Genomic DNA, 23,711 nt, shown 5'->3' with positions numbered 1-23,711 from the left:
AATAAATAAAGAAATAAAACGAATGTTGGGGGAAATAAAAAAAAAAATGTTAAAGGAAACACTAAACTGAAAGTTGACTTTTTTTTTTTCTTTTTTCCTTTTAACCGTTTATTCATTTTGAATGCAGCTTCATATTTATTTTTCCTTGGCACAACATGCTAATGAGAGGGTGTCAATCAAAAAGAGCTCTGTGATAGTTTGATTACTGTTGAGGAAGTCTTAAATGCTGTCGCACATATTAAGGTTAATAAATCTCCTGGGGTCGATGGCCTCACGGCCGACTTTTATAAAACCTTTTCTGATCTTATTGCCCCCTTTCTTACAGAGGTTTATATAGAGAGTACAGAAAATCAATGTCTTCCACCTACTTTAACTCAAGGATTTATAACTTTGATTCCAAAACCAAAAAAAGACGCATTGCTGTTAGATAACTGGAGACCAATTTCTCTATTAAACAATGATTATAAGATCTTTGCCAACAGAATCAAGTCAGTCATGGATCCTCTTATAGATGAGGCACAAACTGGCTTCCTAAAGAAAAGACATATTTCCCTTGCTGTTCCTGTTTGCTCCTGTCTAACCCTGCCTGTACGACCACGCTCTTATTTAATAAAGCTTGCAAATGGATCCCCGCTCTGCCGACCCATCATTACAGTAACAAAACACATTATATTAGGAAATCTATAATATTGAATACTTATGAATCAGGTGGATTGAACTTCCTTGATTTCAGTACTCTAAATAATAATTTTAAAATTAATTGGATTAGACATTTTATTCTAAATCCAAATTGTCTTTGGAATTTTATACCCAGTTTTGTTTTCTCCAAAGTAGGTGGTCTTGAATTTCTCTTGATTTGCAACTACAAAATTGATAAAGTCCCTCTGATCTTATCTTGCTTTCACAAACAAATGTTGCGCTTGGTCCCTGTTATATAAGCATAACTTTCCACCCCATAGATATTTAATTTGGAACAATTACAATATATTATTTAAAAATAAATCCTTATTTTTTTGAAAGATGGTTCTTAGCAGGCATAATACGAGTGGATCAATTATTGAATCAAGAAGGCTTATTATTCACTTACTCTGAATTTCTAGATTTTCATAGAATTCCAGTGACACCAAGGGAATTCTCTATTGTCATGGATGCAATTCCCACAGGGGTCCTGGCATTATTCAGAGCTAATACCCAAACCAGTGTTGCTCCCTCTTCTTCATTTAATTTATTTGATACTGCAGTTGGGAAACTTTGTTTTGCCCCCGGAGTCTAAAATGTTAATAAAACTATTCGTTCTCTTCTTCAAAAAGATATTGTCACTAGGCCCATCTGTATTGTTTATTGGAATAGACTGGTGGGAGGTTTGTTATGGAAAGCCATCTGGACTTTACCAAACAAATACTTATTGGTAAATAAAATTAAGGAAATAACTTTTAAGATACTACCCAGTAAATAACTTTCTTGTGAAATTTAAAAATGATGATTTAAACTCTTCTTTTTGCAATACACTGGCTGAAACTTTGTTTCATTTGTTTTGGCATTGCGCTCATGTAAGAAAATTTTGGAAAGATTTGTCTAGATTTATTATTGACAACATTGACTCCACCTTTTCGTTGTGTTTAGAAAATGTTATATTTGGTTTTACTAATATCCCCCCAAATAAAAGAAAAGAATACTATATTATGAATTTAATTTTAATTTATGCTAAATTTCACATACATAAATGTAAGTACAGTAAAACTCATCCTTTGTTTTTGGTTCTTGAAAAAGAAATGCAAATATATATCAAGACTATTCTTCATTCACATAATAAGAAAGCAATTAAAACTGTTTCTATCTGTGAATCCTTTAATATATTTATATAATTTTACAGCCTCCCCCCGGCTGTCTGTTTTCTCTATGTGTATATGTATTGTAGTTTTGACTGTACATTGACTTTGTTTTGTTTGAAGTTCTATTAAAAAAAAAAAAAAAAAAATTCAAAGAAAATGGCGCAAGTAGTAATTCGTTGTCTAGTTTGCTACGGGATGTGGCAGATCAGCTGGAGAGTTGTAAGTTATTTTCACCTAATGTTATTCGCATTATGCCGAAATATTTAAACTATTTTCCAGAAATAAAAACACGGAGCTGAAGCTACTTATGTGATCTCCACAGCATCATCGTCAAAGAGTCTGGAACCGTCGACGTCAGACGCCTAGAGTCAGACACCCAGTGGATGGTTGGTTAGAAGATTGTTGATAGCTAGCTATAACTTTAGCAAAATGACAAATAACGTTAATGCCGTAAATGTTTTAAATTGGGAGCACGGAGAAAACTTTATACGACGATCAGATGGTCTCATATTGTCCCATCCATCGTCATTGTTAACGTGGGTAGATGATATGAAGAAGTGGCCAGAGGAAACCTATGGGGACTGTCAGGAGTTGATGGAGCAGCATGTAGAGGGTGTAGATGAAGAAGACTGGAGTTATTTTAAATCAGTTTTGTTAAACGAGAGATAACTTTGTGATTTGTTTTAGAAAATGTTTAATTTAATACAAGTTTTATAAAATCGGTTGTAAGAGTGTTTGTTGTCATCAAGAAGCTAGAGAAACCTTTTACTGACCTTCATGTAGAGGTAATATTTCACCATTTAATTTTCATATGTAATAAACCAAGATTTAATTCATTTGCAAACTTGATATGACTTATTACATTTAAATCAGAAGACTTAATTCCTTTGAGTTTTAAGGGGAATCCACAGTGCTTACAATATATGGTTTTAAAAATGACATCTTTCTCTCTTCTGACTGCTGTTATCAATCGCTCTCAATTTTTTCCCTCTTTTTGAAGTTTGTAAAAGTTTTTCTTTTGCTATTTGCGCAAATAAAAACAAAAAATATATTTAATGTAGTCTCTCATTCACCGCTATAAAAGTTTACCCAACTATGACGACTTCTGCTTCTGAGAAACACGAAAATGTGAAAAGGGTCTATTGAGGATTTTTTTAAATCAAGTACTCAAATTAAACGAGGAATCATGAAAGTCCTAATTACATTCATTAAAACAACACGTGGCAGGAGAGTCAGCTGACAGCGTCGATTGTCCTCCATTTGTTTTTCTTCTCAAGTCTCGTTTGATCTCGTGAGTCTCTGTGAGATCTCGTCTCGCTGAGAAATCGTTCCTACAGTCAACAGGTGTGTGGTCTCGCGGTCCGACTGAATCATCTAGTGTGTCCCAGGCCTAAATGAACTGTAGAAATCATATTTTTCTATGTTCAAGTGTTTGTTGAGTTGAGGTGATTGAGTGATTGATCTGTAAATGATTGAACACATGAGCTGCTCCTCAGTAAGGAGATACGATCAACATTTAAAGTCGGCATGAAATGATTCAAATTGCTTGATGGTTCAAATTGCGCAATGCCTTAAGCAGTTAACATCGAAAGCTCAGCCGAACAGCTGATCATAGCTGTACAGGGTGGTTTTTATTTCTCATCTCCATAAATATATCTAGTAGTAAAGCTAATGCAAGGGCTAGAAATCAATTTATCCTTTGCTGTAACTTACTAGAGCGCAGTTCATGGTTGGATAGCAACGACAGACGCCATGAGAGCGGAAGCGCTTTGGAAAGAAGGAGAAAGCGGTGCGGCCGCGCTTTCCACGCGTTTTTAGACGCGATATGTAAATGGCCCCAAATACGTCAGGGACGGAATGGTCCAGAGAGCGCTGTGCGGCGCCATCTGCAGGACAAAGATCAGCCAAGATGGAGGAATATCTGATCAGAGCTGTACACGGATACACATTTTTAAATAAATCTAGCAGCAGAGCTACTGCAAGTGATTTTCAGTGCTGGAAATCCGTATATCCTTTGCTGAAAGTACCGCGTCGTCATGGAGAGTGCAGCTCATAGTTGCTTAGTAACAGCAGACGCCACCGGAGCGCTTTGGAAAGGAGAAAGCGGCGCGGACGCGTTTTCCATGCGTTTTTAAACGCGACAACAGTCCTAAAAGAGTTCAAATGGTTCAAAGCACCAAATGCGAGTAGAATCAGCGCTGAAACTTGTTACTCACCGGAAACTCTTTTTATGAATGTTGGTGAGAATTTGAGATTACATAGTGCTGTCATAAAATTAACAACGGTTGTGATGTAATTACATAAATATAGGCTATAGTCTGACGCGCTGCATGTTTGCTGTAACAGTACTGTGTTTTCAGTGTCGATTCACTGTAAATGCTGCTGCGTTTGTGACGCTTTAATTTGCATTTGGGAACGCAACATTCGTCATTAGAATCGTTTATAATTCTGTTGTTGTTTACAAAGAGAAGTTTCAGTGTCACATGATCCTTCAGAAATGCTGATTTGCTGCTCAAGAAACATTCACTATTTATTATTATCAATGTTAAAAAGCAGTTTTTGCTGCCAAACATTTTTGTGGAAACAATGATACCATTCAAACATTTGTGGAAAGATTTAAAAAAGAGAGAAAATGATACTATAATTCATCATACATTAAAGTGATTAAAAAGTGAGAAGAGTGAAGACATTTAAAATGTTACAAAATTTCTATTTAATAAATGTAATATATTTGTTAAATGCACATACTGTAAATGCTGTTCATTGAACTTTCTCTTTTTCAAAGAATACTGAAAAATAAAATGTATCACCATTTCCAGAATAATATGAAGCAGCACAACTGTTTTCAACATTGATAATAATCAGAAATGTTTCTTGAGCATCAAATCGAATTTTAATGATTTCTGAAAGATCATGTGACACTGAAAACTGGAGTAATGATGCTGAAATTCTGCTTTGATCACAGGAATAAATTACACTTTATAATATATTAAAATAGAAAACTTTTTGTAAAATTTGTAACAATATTTCACAATATTACTGTTTTTCTTTTTATTATTACAATATGTGAAATATCTTTAAATGTGATAAAATAAATATATATTTTTTAAATAATGAGGGCGTGGCCAGATTTTCCTGCTCTTTTTATCTCTATCTGATCACACACATTTAAGATGATTGTGAGGTAGACTTGAGCTGAAAGAGGGGGGTTTCATGACTCTTTAATGTTCATTACATTAACCTCTCCTGTTACAATTTTTCTAGATTTTTATGTGATATTCAGTTTTAATTTGTTATATCAGTTTTTATATAATCTCTTAGAGTAACAGTAAAACTCACTGACATATTTAATTAATTGTTTAAAAAAGAGATATTGCACAAATTATGATCATACATGTAAATATATGTATTATTCCTGCTTGAATTTGACTGCAGGTGTGTTATGATAATGTTTTGTGCTCTGTGACACAGACCAAGATCATCTAACATGGTGATTTGAGTTTATGTTATTGGTTTCTCTTTGATAATGAAGTCTCTGTTGATCTGAGAGAGTAAAGAGTGTGTCATTGTTCTCTACAGGTTGAGTAAGTGTGGTGTCACAGATGAAGGTTGTGCTGCTCTGGCTTCAGCTCTGAGATCAAACCCCTCCTCACACCTGAGAGATCTGGATCTGTCTGAGAATAATCTAGGAGACTCTGGAGTGAAGACAGTCTCTGCTGTACTGGAGAATCCTCACTGTAAACTGGAGAAACTGTGGTAAGATCATATGTGACTCTCACATGAAACTGAGTCTCTGAATTTTATAATTTCATTTATTCATAAAGTAACAAAATGGAATAGGGGAATTAATCTGTTATTACATTTAGGGCTGTCACTAACGATTATTTTGGTGATCAAGTAATCGGTCGATTATTTTCACAATCAAGTAATCGGATAATTTTTGTGATAATAAAAATAGACCTAAGCAAACAATGGCCTTTAACATGACTTAAAATACAAATATAATAACAATGGGGCAATAATATCTGGATCAAAAGCAAGTAATCATATGGTTTGATATAACAACACTTTTAAAATACATAATATAATATACAGTGTATAAACAATTATATTATGTATTATAACAAATGCCTGCAGAGGGCGCCAACGGCCTGATGATTGTTGTTGTCCCACTTTACATCAGATCAAATCTGTATTTAATATTGGCCAAACGACATTTAATTCAAATGTTCACTTAATTTTTAATATTTGGCAACTTCTTGATGGCAGAAATGCTACAGCCACATCAAAACATGCAAACTCAACTCAGAGATTAAACTTTTATTTTGAAATCGTGATGAACAGTTCACATATTTCAGAGATATTGACGTATTCTCCTGTGTTGGTGTAGGTTGTAAGAAATGATTTACCTTACAAATCTGATGAAATGGCACACATTGGGCCTCATTTATGAAATGAACGTACGACAGAAAACGGTTCGTACGGCCATTTCCACACAAAACTTGGCATTTATCAATATGGACATGAACGTTTCTACGATCAGTTTTTTTGAGTTAGCATGAACTTACATGCAGCTAGTGTTGTAGTACTCGAGACCGGCCTTAAGACCAGTTTTTGAAGGTCTCGGTCTTGTCTTGGTCTCAAAGGACTCAGGATTTTATTTCAAGACCGGTCAAGACCACACCTGCGGGGATATCACTAAATTGCTGTTGCATTGTCTGATTTCTTTGTTAACATCATTAATTTGATTGGATGTAAAACTTACTGCTTCAAATGCCATCAGTAGCTTATTTCTAATTTCATTTATTTTGTTACTGTTGTGCCGGGTCAGAAATCAACAAGGGATTGTGTCAAAAATGTCACCAAAATTAATAAAAATGTCACCAAAATTCAAGATCTGATTGCAAAAAAGTACTTGTATAACATCTTTATTTATAATATAACATGATATAATTAAGCAATATCATAAGAAAGAGGTCTGTTTTCACAAATATGAGCACAATTGCAAACGTGATATTGATTTTTTTTTTTTTTTTTAAACAAATGTTATAAACAATTTTCTTTTTAAAACATTATTCTCAACATTATTTATGCATTGGTAATTGTACCAATTCAGATGCAACTTCTGTTCCACCTCTGCAGTGTAAAGATGAATTTTGTTGTTAGTGATTTAACAGCTCTATATAGTGTCTTATTATTCTAATTGTAATTATTGATTAAAAAGAAGACATTTCTCAGGCAGTAAATGTGGATCTTTCAGATGAATTTGAGGAGTGCTAGTCTGGGCCCGGTTGCATGAAAGCCCTTAAGAAAACCCTTAGTTATGAGGTTAAGGGTACCCTTAGTGAAACATGGGTTGCAAAAAAAAAACCTTAAGGCTGTCACTAAGTATTTCCCTTAATTGCTTAAGTGTTCCCTTAAGATCTGTTATGAATTGCAACAAAGTCCTTAGTAATCATTTAGCCCTAAAAAAAATTAAGGGATCAAAACAGGTCCCTTAAGTCATCTGCTGAACTCAAACACAATGGATGATTTCATGTTAACTGAGGATGAGGAAGTACCGATGTGTATTTTTAGCGATCGAAATAAGCCTGTTGAAAATATGACGTGAAACAAGCGTGTGTTGTAAAAAATAAAATTGAATGAACACAGCGCTTTCATATTTTTATCACTTAGCTTTTTTTTTATCCTTGGTCCAGTTTGGTTTAGATTTATTTTTTAGCACACAGGACTAGGCATCGAGCCGTGATGCATATAGGTAAATAAAATAAATAGGACTACACGACATATATACATACACTCTAACACATTGTATTTGTTTTTTATAATATCTTTATTAAATCCAGTGATCGCGCAGGCGCCTCACACACACACACACACACACACACACACACACACACACAACATCAGGTCTATCGTTTATAACTTGACATTTCAGCCATTCATCATCAAATTAAAACGCAATCAGACAAACATAACAGTTACACTGCTCAAATGAAATGATCCGCTGTAAATCAGCGCCCAACCACACACATTTTTGTGCATGTGAAGGATGCTGTTTAATGAATAATAATTTAGTAACCAAAATGTTCCATGCAAATATAGAAACATATTCGGATTCTTGCCAAATGAGAGAGGTGAGCACATCAGTTTCACTTCAGCCTTTAAAAATAATTTTGGCTTGACTTTTGTTGTTTATAATGAATGCCACTATGACTATATAATTTATGTTTTATTTTATAGTTTAATATATAATTTTATAGCTTCTTTTTCATTCTTGTTCTGTTGAATACCGTAACTTAAATGATTTGTTGTGGAGGGAACTACAATAGGTCTATGGATGTTTTGTTTTATTTACCGCTATTAAATATACATATAAATTAATGTAATTGTTTGCAATAACAAGGTTAACGGGTGTTTTTGGATCAATTTCTCTTTCATGAGATTACTTCCTTTTCTTGGCCGGGTTACGTTTCTCCGTGTCGTAAACTGTAGGGGCGAGGCTTCTCAACCGTGAATTTTTAGGGGCGTGATATTTAAATGATGAGTGTTTTCAGCCGCCACATTTATCAACATACGATCATTCGTATGATAGGATATGATGCCAGCATATGAATGTTTGATAAATCACAGGTGAACCCTGTTGAAAGAGGAAAACTGCAATAGACCTTTATCACACTTCCTATATCCGGTAAGTGAAGCAGTGTATCGCTACTTCCGGTCCCATCGCAACTCAGTCAAACTAATGTCTGAATCCTCTCGCCGGTGTTACTGCAGCGATCCGGCTGCTCTAATTCTAAACAACGACATCCTCGCCTCAGTTTTCACGATTTCTCGACACAACAAGAACTGAGGAAAGCATGGGTGAGACTGATACGGCGGGATGAAGGTCCTTCTTTTAAAATAATATGCGGACGCTGGAGTACGTTCATGTGTAGTAGATGCATTTCCAAACTGAGAATGTTTACATCTCATATCTTCAACTTGCTGAAATGTTTCCTTCCAAATACATTTATTTCCCATCTAACCTGTCGCAGTCCAGTGCTCGTCTTCTCATTAACTGTGTTTTTCTCTTACTGATCATATTTCTTACCTGTTGAATTTACATTTATAAGTGAATTTGACTGATAAACACCCTTTATGAAAATGAACCATGGTTTTATTACAGTAAAAGGGTAGTAACCATGTTTTTTCACAGATTGATTATCATTTGTATTACCACCGTTTTACTACAAAATACCATGGTTAAAATATGGTTAGCAAGACCATGGTTAATTTGTGGTTACCATGGTTTAACTATAATAACCATGTTTTTTAGTTTTTTTTGTAGTAAAACCATGGTTAATTTTAATAAGAGCAGTTTTAAAATAGATGAATGAATGTGCGGTAACTGCCTTAAAGAAATTTAATGATGTTAAACATTTAATCAATCGTAAACAGTAACGGTTTGACAGTGTGAATACTTTGAATATTAATTAAGAATTTTGGCATGAATGTGTGAATTACATACAGTGAAATGATTTTCAATGAAAAATGACACAATGACTAAAATATTTAATACAAATGAATAAATATGTTGATTCTGATCTTCTTCATCAGGTCTCTCACACTGCAGCGTCGCGGTCACTATTGGTTCAGACGAGCACACTGACATAAAAACTGCTGAAATAATCACGTATGTTTACGAGCCACGGCTTTCTCAGATCAGCTTATGATGATTAAAACTACAAGTTCTGTTGAGTTTGGAAAATTCTGAACACATTAATCATAAGAATAGCTCTTCTCTCTCTGAAAATGTCTGGATTTTGAAATCATCCTGCAGATGCTCATTTTAAGAGGTGTTTATTCAACTAGGTGATAACAGCCCATTGAAAATATACATAACCGGAAGAATCGATACACTGCTTCGACGAGCACTTCCGGTAATCAATCCCGCTGTGATAAAGGTCTATTGATCCTTTTCACAGACTGTGATGACGCGTTTAACGGTCATCACTATTGTATATATTTAGTATTATATTATATTGCCATTAAATTACAAAAAAATGTTCCCTCTATTTTTTTCCCTCTTTTTGAAGGTTGTAAAAACACTATTATGGAGTTTTTCTTTTGCTATTTGTGCAAATAGAAACACAAAAAATATATTTAATGTAGTCTCTCATTCACCGCTATAAAAGTTTACCCAACTATGACGACTTCTGCTTCTGAGAAACACGGAAATGTGAAAAGGGTCTATTGAGGATTTTTTTAAATCAAGTACTCAAATTTAAACGAGGAATCATGAAAGTCCTAATTACATTCATTAAAACAACACGTGGCAGGAGAGTCAGCTGACAGCGTCGATTGTCCTCTATTTGTTTTTCTCAAGTCTCGTTTGATCTCGTGAGTCTCTGTGAGATCTCGTCTCGCTGTGAAATCGTTCCTACAATCAACAGGTGTGTGGTCTCGCGGTCCGACTGACGGTGTGTTCCAAACGGGATATATCGCCCTCCGAAGGGCACTTCAGAGTGAAAACAATCATGGCCGCCATATTGAAGGGTCGTTCCAAACCAAAGTGCTCAAAACTGGCCACTTCAAGGGGCCCTTCTGAATGAAGGATTCTGAAGGGTCCAACTGATGGACACTTCAGGCCCCCATGATCCTTTGCACAGGGAAGTTGTTTGACGTCCCAGAATGGGTACAGGAGGCTCGGAGTAAGATTTTACCTATAAATGTATGTATAGTATTTTTCTATACTACTGTAATATTTATACGAGCTAGATTTGGTACATTATTATGGTCAAAGCGACATTGTACTTTAACAAAAACACTTTACAGCTCCCTTTATCAGTCCATTCAAATGTTTCAAATACACAATATACGATATGCTGCGATAAACAAAAAAAAAATCAACTCTACTCATCATTTTTTGGGGGGGGTCAACCAGTGTACAAAATGTGCGACGAAGGCGCCTCCTTGATTGTCTCGTTAAGATGACACAGAAGTGCGTTCTAAAAAAAGAGTTTTTTTATTTCCCCTACACCCTTCATCCCTTCGAAGCGCTCACTCCGGAGGGTAAACCCTTTGAAGGGATTAGGGCATAGGGATGAGCCCTTCCGAATGGAACGCAGAGTGAATCATCTAGTGCAGTGACGCCTGCAGCCGTACAGCTGTATGCACTCCCTGTGCCTACCATGAGAGGGCACTAATTAATGCCGATTTGATTTTATTTATTATTTTTACATATTTTTAAAATTGATTATTAAAATCTATATGCGTACACGTGACATATTAAGAAAGCAAGAGATAATGAGAATAAATAAAGGTGTGTGTTTATGTGTTGTAAAGTCAAGTGTGTGTGTGTGTGTGTGTGTGTGCATGGTTGGCCGTGGGAGATATGGGTGAAAAGAAATCTGATTGGCTAGTTTAGTTTTGTTGCTTTTTCCACACATGAAAAATAACATTACAGATAATGTTTAAAAACAGGCTCAAAATGAGTAAACGCTCTAAAAAAAACTAAATTCGATGGGAAAATTTGCAAAAAGGCCTAAAACTATTGAGCAGGGATGGAGAAATGAAGACTCTTAAAGTCATCATGAAATCAAAATTGACCCTATTTACTTTGTTAGTGCATATTACTAGTCTTGTGGTGAACAATTAATCCGTGCAAGTTAATACACAGAAAAAGATTGTTTGTCGTGGTAATCTTTAATCAAAACCTGAAAAGTTACTTCCGGTCTGAAATGGCGTTCCTTCTCTGATGACGTCAGTTTGACGGCTTGGGTTGAAAATGTTTAAACCTCTCCCCTCCGACCGTTAGTCTGCTATGAGCGAGAGATGGAGAGGAGGAGCGCTAAAGTAAAACCCTGCCCTCTGTTCAATATTCCCTTTCACTTGGAAATACGTCACAACGCTGGAGAAAAGTCGCTTGCAACTTCCGGTTCACGGGGACTTTAAACCTTTGAAGCTTTTTTTTTTCTAAATGTTTTGGGAAAAGTTTGTTTTATTATTATATTACTATTATTATTATGATTGCAAACATTACAAAGATGACATTAATGATACACAGTTTTGTATAGAGTACACAACATGTATTGACAATATGTACAATGTCATCTGAACATACAGAACAAAAAAAAGAAACAACAATAATTGCTAAAAGAAGAAGATAAAAAAACATGAGGGTAAGATATTAATTTATATTTCAGTTAGAGTGTACAAATTAAAGTCATTACAAATTGAGGTTGTTCTTCTTGCTGTCTTATTTACAGAGGATGAAATAGTATCAAGATACATTTTAAATTCTTAAAAAAGAAATAAACAAGAAAAATTAGTTTGTTGTTGGTGAAATTTAATTTATGGATATAGAATTTGCCAAGAAAATAAATTAAATTTATAACAAAACAAGATTTGTTTTTATTAGAATCATAATCAAAGTGTCCAAAAATAATATCTTTAAAAGTTACAGATATATCTTGTTGGATATTATCTTTAATAAATGTTTCAATATCTTTCCATAGATGTTCAGTATAGAAACATGACCAAAATAAATGATAGACAGTTTCTGTGTGAACTTGGCAAAATGAGCATCTTGTATCAATATTGGTTTTATATTTAATCATAAAATATTTAACAGGGTAAAATTTATTTATTATTTTGAAAGACACTTCTTTTACTTTATTGGTGAGAAAATATTTCTGTTGTAAAGACCAAATCTTTTTCCACTTTTAAATAAATTATTCCAGTAAAAAAAATGCAGGCGATATTGAGATAATATCTTCAAGAAACAGGTATCTAACTTTATTGTTATCTGTTTTTTTTTTTTTTTTGTTTCGGGAAAAGTTTCAAAGCATCAAGAGTGTCGAAAACAGCGCCATCTTGTGGCAGGTCAGATTTACAGCAGCCATAAACCTGAGAGCGCAGCTCCGCTGTTTTATCCATTAAACACAAATAAAAGCCTGACGACGATAAATGTGTTTAGTTTTCTGATCATATATTTCACACATTAAAGTGTGACAATACATTAAATGTAACAACAAAAACAATAATTATAATAATACTAATAATACCTACTGAGTTGTTTGAGGAAAGTAAATTATATTATTGTTATTATACTGTTTATATGACAGAACATATGATAAAGGCTACAGGCTTATATGTTTAACATGTTAGTAAATGGACTTCCATATACCTGTAGAGTGTAGAAATCATATTTTTCTATGTTCAAGTGTTTGTTGAGTTGAGGTGATTGAGTGATTGATCTGTAAATGATTGAACACATGAGCTGCTCCTCAGTAAGGAGATTCGATCAACATTTAACACTCTTCACTTTAAACACACTCAATCTAGTGTTGTCAGTTTCTTACCTGAATACTACTGTTAGACCTACCTGAAAAAATAAAGCAGTCCATTTCATTTCTATCTTTATTCTATTGTATTTATTTGTGTTATTGTTAATTTGTTCTTATTTCATTACTATATTCTTGTCTCTTTTAATTCAATTTACCATTTGAAATCAAGCTTGTGCTGTGTGTGTAAACTACTGCTACAAAAACAAGTTAGCAAAATATTTGTGAGATAATTGTAATGGTGATTGATCAATGTTTAAAATCTTTATCATATAAAGTGTCTGTCTTCAGAAGAGTTTTTGATTGGCTAGACTTTCAATAGATGGACAAAAAAGAAATAATATTAAAAATATATTATATGACAGTATATACAGTGTTTTTCCCCGTGGTGTCGAAAATGTTATCGAATATCGAGACTTTTCAAGGTATCGTATCGAAGTTATGAATTCCAGTATCGTGACAACACTAGTCAGGACTTTGATACATGAAGAACGAGAACAAGAATCATTAATGACCATCACATCCATCTCTTTTCTGTGATCATCTTTACATGTTATTTAATGTGATATAAATCATTTGTTATATAAGTTTATATAAGCTTTCCCTCTCACACAAACACACACAAATAACATGGTAAATCTCACATTAAACATGGTGATCTGTGCTTTTTAAAATAATGACGTCTGTTGATCTGATCTGAGAGAGTGAAGAGTGTGTCATTGTTCTCTACAGGTTGAGATATTGTGGTGTCACAGATGAAGGTTGTGCTGCTCTGGCTTCAGCTCTGAAATCAAACCCCTCCTCACACCTGAGATATCTGGGTCTGACTGAGAATAATCTAACACACTCAGAAGTGAAGCTGCTGAATGATCTGAAGGATGATCCACATTATAAACTGGAGAAACTATGGTAACAGTAGTTTTTAACAATTTTCTTCATCATATTTTCATTTAAAGTTCAAATGGCTGTTTTACTCACTAGAAATAAAGGAAATTGTACCAGGTTCAGTAACTCCACGTGTGTGTGAACATTTTGTCTGAGATCATCAGATAATGAGTCTCAAATTCAGCTTCAGTTTCTGAAGGTCTCTAAACTTTAAACTCTGTTTAATATGAGTTTAATTCTGCTCATATTGTTGTGACTGATTGTATAAATAATATTAATGTTATTTTCAGATTTTCTCCTTTAACTGTCTCTATGTGTGTGATAATCTGAGATTTGGGTTGTTGTTATTAACTGATATTAAATTTGTAGTAGAGTGTAATGATCATTTCTGCTGGTTCTGGATCAGCTGTCCGTTGTGTGAAAGTGACCTTTCATGACCTTTTGATTTTGTAAAGTGACTTTGAGCATCAGATAGAAGCAATATTATCATGTTTGAGAATGAATGAATATAGCTGATCTAGTCAGTGCTAAGTTTTCTCATGAAAAGAAGTGACAAATGTAATGTCTCATACAGCATATGTGACTGTTTGTGTGTTTTATTTTAGGTATCAGATGATCTCTGAGTCTGATCTTCTGATGATCATCTGATGGTGAATAAGGATCCACTACAGAGACTCACAGTCAACAGAATCAACAGAGACTGAAGATACAGTGACTTCACTGTTATAAATTAAGACTTCATTTAGATTTCAATGATCCTCGGACAGACATGATGAAGGCGGCAGTGAAACACCTTTTATTTCAGAGCAGCAAATTACAGTTTCTCGTTCATAGATTAACCATTTTATTTGTATAAAGGCACAGTATGAACTCAAAAAAGTTAGTTTTGTTACAGAGAAAATATAGAGCCTGAATATGTTTGTTTGTGTTGTACCAGCAGAGGGAGACAAAGACTAATGAAAGATTAATTTTTCATAATTATGAAAAGAAAAAAAAAAACGTTCAAGCTCACTTTTGGAAAACAAATAATGGAAGCTTGAGTGTATACATCATGTTTTTAATAATAGTTGTATTATATTTGTATTAATGTATTAAAGGGGTCATGTGATGCGTTTTCATGTTTTCTCTTTCTTTAGTCTGTTATGTATCTGTTTGTGCATGTATAAGATCTGCAAAGTTACAAAGCTCAAAGTCTCCTACAAAAAGATTTATTCTCTCTAATCTCTGGTACACACTGTATGATTCTGGGCTGTCCCAGACGAAAGATGATCATAAAAACCACAATTACCAAAGTTCGATTCATCTTGCTCTGTTTGTTTACCACTAGTGCATGTTTGTGGGCGTGGTCTGTAAACCCCTCCCCCTCACTTCCTAATGGACTCACTGCAGAACCGCTGGTCGGGCCTGAGCACAGGTGAGACTCACACACACACACACACACACACACACACATCATCATCATCTGACCATCATCTCTGCTTCCACAGAAACCAGCAGAGCTCACATGACTTGTTCACACTCAACCGCCAGTCTTCCACAGTCATTCAGTGCAAATGGCTGTTATTGTGTGTGTGTGTGTGTGTGTGTGTGTGTGTTCACCTTCTTCAAGGTCTGTGTGGTTTGTCCATCTGTGTCATACTGGGGGATTTAAGTCCGATCCGTCTGTCTGCATCTGCAAACTGCTGACAGACACACGGCAGATTAACAGAGAGACAGACAGGCGAGACGATCGAACGCTGATGCTGAGGTGTTTAAAAGACCAGAGAGACACATCTGCATGTTTGTCCAGTTACAGTAAACCACTGAAGTTGGTCACCATCTAATCAAAAGGGAACATATTGTAGTGTTTATTATGAATGATTTATCTGTGATTGTTTTAAATTCATGATCCTGGTAATCTTGAATCAGAATAAAAGCAACTTCTCTTCTCTGATGATGAGGGCGGGGCAACCTGTCACTCACATGAGATCCACCAATAGCAAACCACAACCATCCAATCAATTCCCCACAGACAAAATCAAGCCCCGCCCTACATTTGTTCTTGTTCGAGAAGCAGTTTCACTCAGATATACGGCACAAATGGGTAAGAAAAAAAGTGCAACTTCCCTTTCATGCCGACTTTAAAGGCCAAATTAAATTAAATCCATTCTGTGCTATCGTGTCTCTGGACCGGAGCTACGGCGGTTCGTGTGACACTAACATGAAACCAGAATTCATTCGCCCCAATGGAAATCATATTTACACTCTGAATTGTTCCCTGTCCTCTATATAGTGCACTGTCTGAATCGTTCCCTATCCCCTATATAGTGCACTGTCTGAATCGTTCCCTATCCCCTATATAGTGCACTGTCTGAATCATTCCCTATCCCCTATATAGTGCACTGTCAGAATCATTCCCTATCCCCTATATAGTGTACTGTCTGAATCGTTCCCTATCCCCTATATAGTGTACTGTCTGATTGTTCCCTGTCCCCTATATAGTGTACTGTCTGAATCGTTCCCTATCCCCTATATAGTGTACTGTCAGAATCATTCCCTGTCCCCTATATAGTGTACTGTCTGAATCGTTCTCTATCCCCTATATAGTGTACTGTCTGATCGTTCCTTGTCCCCTTTATAGTGTACTGTCAGAATTATTCCCCATCCCCTATATAGTGCACTGTTTGATCGTTCCCTATCCCCTATATAGTGCACTGTCTGATCGTTCCTTGTCCCCTATATAGTGCACTGTCTGAATCATTCCCCATCCCCTATATAGTGCACTGTCTGATCGTTCCCTGTCCCCTATATAGTGCACTGTCTGAATCATTCCCCATCCCCTATATAGTGCACTCATTGTTCCACATCCCCTATATAGCGCACTATGTGCCATTCACCATGTAGAAAATAGTAAATGTGTGAACAAATGTCTGGTTTCAGCCGCAGCTTCAGTGTCTGTTTATAATGTAGTGGGCGGGGCTTCAGATACTAAAGAGCATTTGATTGGACAGAAAATCTGATGAGAAGCTGAAATGCAGAGTGATGTCATCAAAATCATTAATCCATATTGGTGGAAGTGAGAGACTAAGTTTTGAAAGCTTATATCCTCTAAATGTGAATTTTGTCATTGTTTTGGAGAGCTTATTGATAACATTAAGGCTAACATATTCACACTAAAGAACTTTAAGAGATCTACTAGTTACACACATTAGGATGTCATCACTAACTGGAGATGAAAATGTAGTTTGTGTTTAAGTGTAAGAGTGTGTGTGCTTGTGTGTTTAGTGTAGGGCATGATAGAGATTAACCTTGTACACACACACACACACACACACACACACACACACACACACTTAGTTTTCATTTCAGTGTAGGACATTTAATAAAGTAGAATGTGGCTCATGTACTAGCGAGCGCCATTTTAGTACTATTTATATACTATTATTAGTATTAGTATGTACTGATATGTTGAATTAGTTTTTATTTTTATATGTTCAGTTTTCAAGTCAGCTTAATTTCTATATCACTTTATACAATATAACTTGTTTCAAAGCAGCTTCACAGTAATAAACAGGAAAATAACAATCAATGATGCAAACTTTATCAAATATGAGACAAATTAACATTCGGCTGTAAAGCAGCTCTAAAGGGACAATAGAGTCACTGTCTTTTAGTTTGTTTTAGTAATGTTGTTAAGCGCTTTTGTTTGTTTGATATGTAGCTGTAATTTATTTTTATTTCAGTTTTAGTAATTCCAGTTCTTGAGCTTATTTGATTTCAGTCAGTTGCCAAGGAAACATTTCAAATTTTTGTTTAAGTACCAGTATAAGCACAGTTAGGCCTAAGTGTATTTATATAGTATTTTAGTTAATGAAAATGACTTTTAATAGTCTCATTTAGCAATTACAGCATTGATATACATAAAGTCATACATGAGAAATCAACAAAACAACAGAAAACACTTCATACTCCAGTACTGTTTTCTGATTGGTCAATTCAGTGGTAAAACTAGTTCCTGTTATTTTTATATGAAGTCAATTATAATGATCATAGAGTAACCCAAACACATGCGTGTAAAAACACATCTTTTCCATTCTCCATAATTCATGTTTTCAGTTTCTAGCGTCCCCATAAGAAGGTTTTGTCCGATTGTCTCCTCATGTAGTCTTGCTGCAAGTGCTTTGATTGGTGGAAACCGTGGCCCGTCTGTGTCACATGACACATTACATCACTGGATTGAGGTCAGGCCTGGATTAGACAGAGAGAGAATGGAGAGATTAGGAGCTGTTAGTGCTCAAAAACAGGAGGAGAAACCAAAGAGGGAAAAGGAGAACGAGTGAGATGACAGCGAGACACATTAAACATATGCACTCACTCAAACAGATTTAGTGATTTAGTTTGTGTTCACATGCATCTTAATGGCCTGTTGGTACCAGTCGCTTGTTTGTAAAGAGTTTTTCCAGCTTCAGGATGAAGGTCCTCAGTGATTTAACGTTACTTTTATATTCAGTGATTGTTTCATGATGTTCATCCTCACTGGAGGATTAAACAGATTTCTTTGCAAAATAGCGATACAGTTCAGTTCAAAACACATGATGTGTATTATTGTGAAAATGAGTCACAGCCACAGAAAAATAATATATAGATTAGAAGAATTGAATAAAATCTATAAATATATTGACATTATTTTTTAAATTGTATATAATTCATTGTTTTATAATTGCCTGATCGAATGCATATCCGTCACTGTTTTGAAAATAATTCTGTTTTTAGATGAGATAATGTGAGGTTTGTTCAGACATGATTTTATAAACACTCATTATGTAATACTCGTGTTTGATTAACAATTAGAGCTTGATGTGTAGAATTATAGAGGAAATGATGTAGAATTATTTAATCAAACATGCAGTAACTGTACATGAAGATCAGGAGAGTTCCATTGATGATTGTTTGAAAATGAGAGAAGAGAATGAATTCAGACTGTACGAGAGTCACTGCACATATACTGTACACTGCTTAACATTTATATGTGTCTCACTAGTAACATTCCGTCTACAATATGTATTTTATAAATATTTTATATTTATACAAGGCTTTTAGGACCATTAATGTATTATAAAATTTAAATAACAGTAACAATATTAACTATTAAAAATAACATTAAATATAGCTGCTAGCAGCGATGTTGGGGTCCAAGCCCCGGTGGCTCTAGTGAAACTGTACATGACTGGCAACATGCATTTAAAGCGGGTAAATTAAAAAAGGCCTATGTCAAAGTCATTTGAATAAGCCACATTTACTGCAGCCAACCACAACAGCCACATTAATGATATCATTTAAGTTTAGATGAATTTCATGTCATGACATGTTGACCGACTTCGCATGAATTCACAAGCAGCAGTATTAAAAAGTTCAGCACGTGCGATTTTCACAAACCCTCGAAAAGCTGACTTTCTGTTTGGCAGACCATATGACTTGCGGTGCGAAAGATGTTAAACTCAATAAGCTCTATATGTGTACCGAGTTTCATACATATACATGCAGGATATGATATATGGACAAAGTTTTCAGAGTGAATTCAAAGCGGTGCTGTAGAGCCCCCTAACACGGGTATCAGCTTCTGCCCGGCCCTAATGGTCGACGATTCTGATGTATGTTAATAATTATCATTATTATATTTTTATTTTACTTTTACTCTATCCATTGGAGTAATTTTGGTGTAAATGAATAATATATAAAATATAATTACATATTATATAATATATAATATAATATGCATATATAAGCGTCAAAAAAAAATAAAAGTGTGATACAGCTCTACATTTTGTTTTTTTCCCCCGTACATTAGAATGTATCCTGTTTAATTTTATATTTTTCTGAGCAAAAAATAATGACTATAATACATTTTTACCATGTTTTAAAGAAAACACCCACTAAAATGTCATTCAGTGATATATTAGTTCTGTCAAATCGATTAATCGCATCTAACATAAAAGTTTGTACATATATTATAAATGTGTATATATATATGCATTATATGTATATATATATATATATATATATATATATACATACATACACGTGTGTGTGTGTGTGTGTGTGTGTGTGTATACAGTTGCAAGAAAAAGTATGTGAACCACTTGCAGAATCTGGGAAAATGTGAATAATTTTAACAAAATAAGAGAGATCATACAAAATGCATGTTATTTTTTGTTTAGTACTGTCCTGAGTAAGATATTTTACATGAAAGATGTTTATATATAGTCGACAAGAAAAAAAAAAGTTGAATTTATTAAAATAATCCCGTTCAAAAGTATGTGAACCATTGATTCTTAATCCTGTGTGTGGTTACCTGGATGATCTACAACTGTTTTTTATTGTGTGATGGTTGTTCATGAGTCTCTTGTTTGTCCTGAACAGTTAAACTGCCCAATATTCTTCAGAAAAATCCTCCAGGTCCTGCAGATTCTTCAGTTTTCAAGCATTTTTGCATATTTGAACCCTTTCCAGCAGTGACTGTATGATTTTGAGATCCATCTTTTCACACTGAGGACAACTGAGGGACTCAAACACAACTATTAAAAAAGGTTCAAATATTCACTGATGCTCCAGAAGGAAACACGATGCATTAAGAGTCGGGGGGTGAAAACTTTTGAACAGGATGATGTTGAAATTTTTCTTAGTTTGTTTACATATCTTTTTTTTTTTTTTTCACTTAGTACTGCCCTTTGGAAGCAACAGAAGATACTTGCATGTTTCCCGGAAGACAAATTAAGTACAATTTACCTTGATATTCAAATTCAAAAGTTTTCACCCCCCGGCTCTTAATGCATCGTGTTTCCTTCTGGAGCATCAGTGACTGTTTGAACCTTTTTTAATAGTTGTGTTTGAGTCTCTCAATTGTCCTCAGATAATCCGAGATAATCCATCCACCTCACAGGTGTGGCATATCAAGATGCTGATTAGACAGCATGATTATTGTGTCGTCGATTATAAACGCCGTCTCCAAAGGCATTTCAGAGAATTTGGCCTTACATGCAACCGGCCTCACAACCGCAGACCACGTGTAACCACACCAGCCCAGGACTTCCTCATCCAGCATCTTCACATCCAAGATCGTCTGAGACCAGCCACCCGGACAGCTGCTGCAACAATCAGTTTGCATAACCAAAGAATTTCTGCACAAACTGTCAGAAACCGTCTCAGGGAAGCTCATCTGCATGCTCGTCGTCCTCATCAGGGTCTCTGGAATGGGCAGGCGTATGTTATGGACAACGAACACAGGTGCATTTTATTGATGGCATTTTGAATGCACAGATATACCGTGACGAGATCCTGAGGCCCATTGTTGTGCCGTTCATCCACGACCATCACCTCATGTTGCAGCATGATAATGCACGGCCCCATGTTGCAAGGATCTGTACACAATTCCTGGAAGCTGAAAACATCCCAGTTCTTGCATGGCCAGCATACTCACCGGACATGTCACCCATTGAGCATGTTTGGGATGCTCTGGATCAGCGTATACGACAGCGTGTTCCAGTTCCTGCCAATATCCAGCAACTTCGCACAGCCAATGAAGAGGAGTGGACCAACATTCCACAGCCCACAATCAACAACCTGATCAACTCTATGCGAAGGAGATGTGCTGCACTGCATGAGGCAAATGGTGGTCACACCAGATACTGATGGATTATCTCAGCAAAGGAGAAGTGCTCACTAACACAGATTTAGACAGATTTGTGAACAATATTTGAGAGAAATAGGCCTCTTGTGTACATAGAAGAAGTATTAGATCTTTGAGTTCAGCTCATGAAAAATGGGGGCAAAAACAAAAGTGTTGTTTATAATTTTGTTCAGTGTGTGTGTATATATATATATATATATATACACACACACACACACATATATATTACGTATTTGCACACATATATTATGTATTATGTATTCGCGATTAATTGATATGACTGCACTAATATATATATATATATATATATATTTTTTTTTTTTTTTTTTTTTTTTTTTACTTTGATTTTTACCTTAGTCATTGCAGTAATTTTTATGTAGTCTTGAAAATAATGTCACAGAAAAAATCTTAAAGGTTGAATGTAAAACTGAGCTTTAATTAATATTGCTGGTCATCAGCAGGAATGATGAATGTCTGAACCTGTTTAATCTGCACTGAACCGTCTCACAGGAGGTGGAAACTGAAGGTCTTCATGAAAGATGGAGATCAGGTAATGTCTGTCCAGCGTCAGTCACTCATGAAACTCACTGAGTGACACAAAGCTGCTCTGATTCGGATGAGAAGACACTGAAGAAAAGATATGAGAGTAAAAGAGACTGGGAAAGAGTAAAGTGAGAGACACAATAATCCAGACTAATTCACTTTGTACAACGCTGGACCGTAAGAGGATTGAAACATTTTCTAAATTAGATCAGTAAAAATAACAAACTGCAAACCAACACAGAGACAGACAGACACTGTAGACAGACACAGACAGACAGAGAGACAATCAGAGATGAAGCTGATGCAAGTATGTAATTATAGTCATCCCTCTGTGCAAACTCAGTAACACTTCACAATAAGGATCAGTTATAATTAATTATCATTAGTTAACTACATTAGTTAAATCAGCTAATGCAGTGGAAGTATTGTTCATTGTTAGTTCAAGTTAATTTCAGCATTTACTAACACGTTATTTTAAAACAGCTGTATCTGTTAATATTAGTAATGCACCTTGAACTAATATGAATAAGCCATGAACAGTTGTATTTTTACTGACATTGACACAGATAATAAATGTTGTAGGAAATATATTGCTCATTGTTAGTTTATGTTATCCAAGGAATTAACTAATGTTAAACAATGAGGCTAATTGTAAAGTTACATTTCAATTCTGCATTTCAGAGATAAAAGCCAAATGTAAACTTACCATCAAAAGACTGATGGAGATATTTCATCACTGTGTTAATATTAGGCAACTGAACTAAGCTTTAGCTTTAATGAGGTTTTTTATTTATTTATTTTTTAAGTGATAAACTTCATAATGACGTGTGTGTCTACAATGAACATTTAAACAGATTCATTTACATGTCATGGGATTTTTGAAAGAATAATTATTAAAAGTGTTGAAGCCTGAAGCTATGAGAGTCTTTATAATGACAGTCAATCCAATTAGTTTGTGTTTTACAGGAGACACGACATGATGATGATGATGATGATGATGATGATGTGAAGGTGACATTCAGGATCTTTTCTTCAAATCAGGCTGCAGGTATTATATGTGTTTATATCTATTTTTAAATATGGAGGAATTTATTTATAAATATGGAGAGTTTTTATTCATAAACACAGCAATATGTGAGAGTAGACGTGTGTGTAAAAGAAAATAGAATAGATAACTTCAGTCTTAATTAACACACACACATTCAGACACACACACACAGCCATGTTCATAATTACTATTGGAGTAAAAAAAAAAAAAAAAAAGGTTCTTTATTGTCATTAATGGTTCCAAGAAGAAACTTTAACATTCCATTTCACAGAAGGAAACAAAAAATGGTTCTTTTAAGAACTGATCACTGAAAGATTCTTTGAGGAACCAGAAATGGTTCTTCTATGGCATCAATGTGAAAAAGAAAAAAGAAAAACCTTTGGAACCTTATATTTAAAAGTGTACGTATT

The 23,711-nt window shown here is 34.9% G+C and overlaps 1 protein-coding gene and 1 long non-coding RNA gene across 51 annotated transcripts in view; one reads left to right on the top strand and one right to left on the bottom strand.

Annotated features, from left to right (window-relative positions):
• Positions 1 to 15,336, top strand: part of LOC127495149 (NACHT, LRR and PYD domains-containing protein 12-like) — a 400,157-nt gene extending 384,821 nt beyond the window's left edge. For all 50 annotated transcript variants that reach the window (XM_051861739.1, XM_051861730.1, XM_051861702.1 and 47 more), the window contains 3 exons: positions 5,412 to 5,588; positions 13,892 to 14,068; positions 14,650 to 15,336. In XM_051861739.1, the coding sequence (XP_051717699.1) occupies positions 5,412 to 5,588; positions 13,892 to 14,068; positions 14,650 to 14,692 (397 nt within the window). In that variant the 3' untranslated portion in view covers positions 14,693 to 15,336. The remainder of the gene's footprint in view (positions 1 to 5,411; positions 5,589 to 13,891; positions 14,069 to 14,649) is intronic.
• Positions 1 to 23,711, bottom strand: part of LOC127495222 (uncharacterized) — a 200,533-nt gene that overhangs the window by 95,037 nt on the left and 81,785 nt on the right. The gene's annotated exons all lie outside the window — the stretch shown is intronic.

This window comes from Ctenopharyngodon idella, chromosome 15 (assembly GCF_019924925.1).
Source record: "Ctenopharyngodon idella isolate HZGC_01 chromosome 15, HZGC01, whole genome shotgun sequence".
Classification (NCBI taxonomy): Eukaryota; Metazoa; Chordata; class Actinopteri; order Cypriniformes; family Xenocyprididae; genus Ctenopharyngodon; species Ctenopharyngodon idella.
Note: the sequence above shows the minus strand (reverse complement) of the source record. Positions and strands in the feature narration are given on the sequence as shown.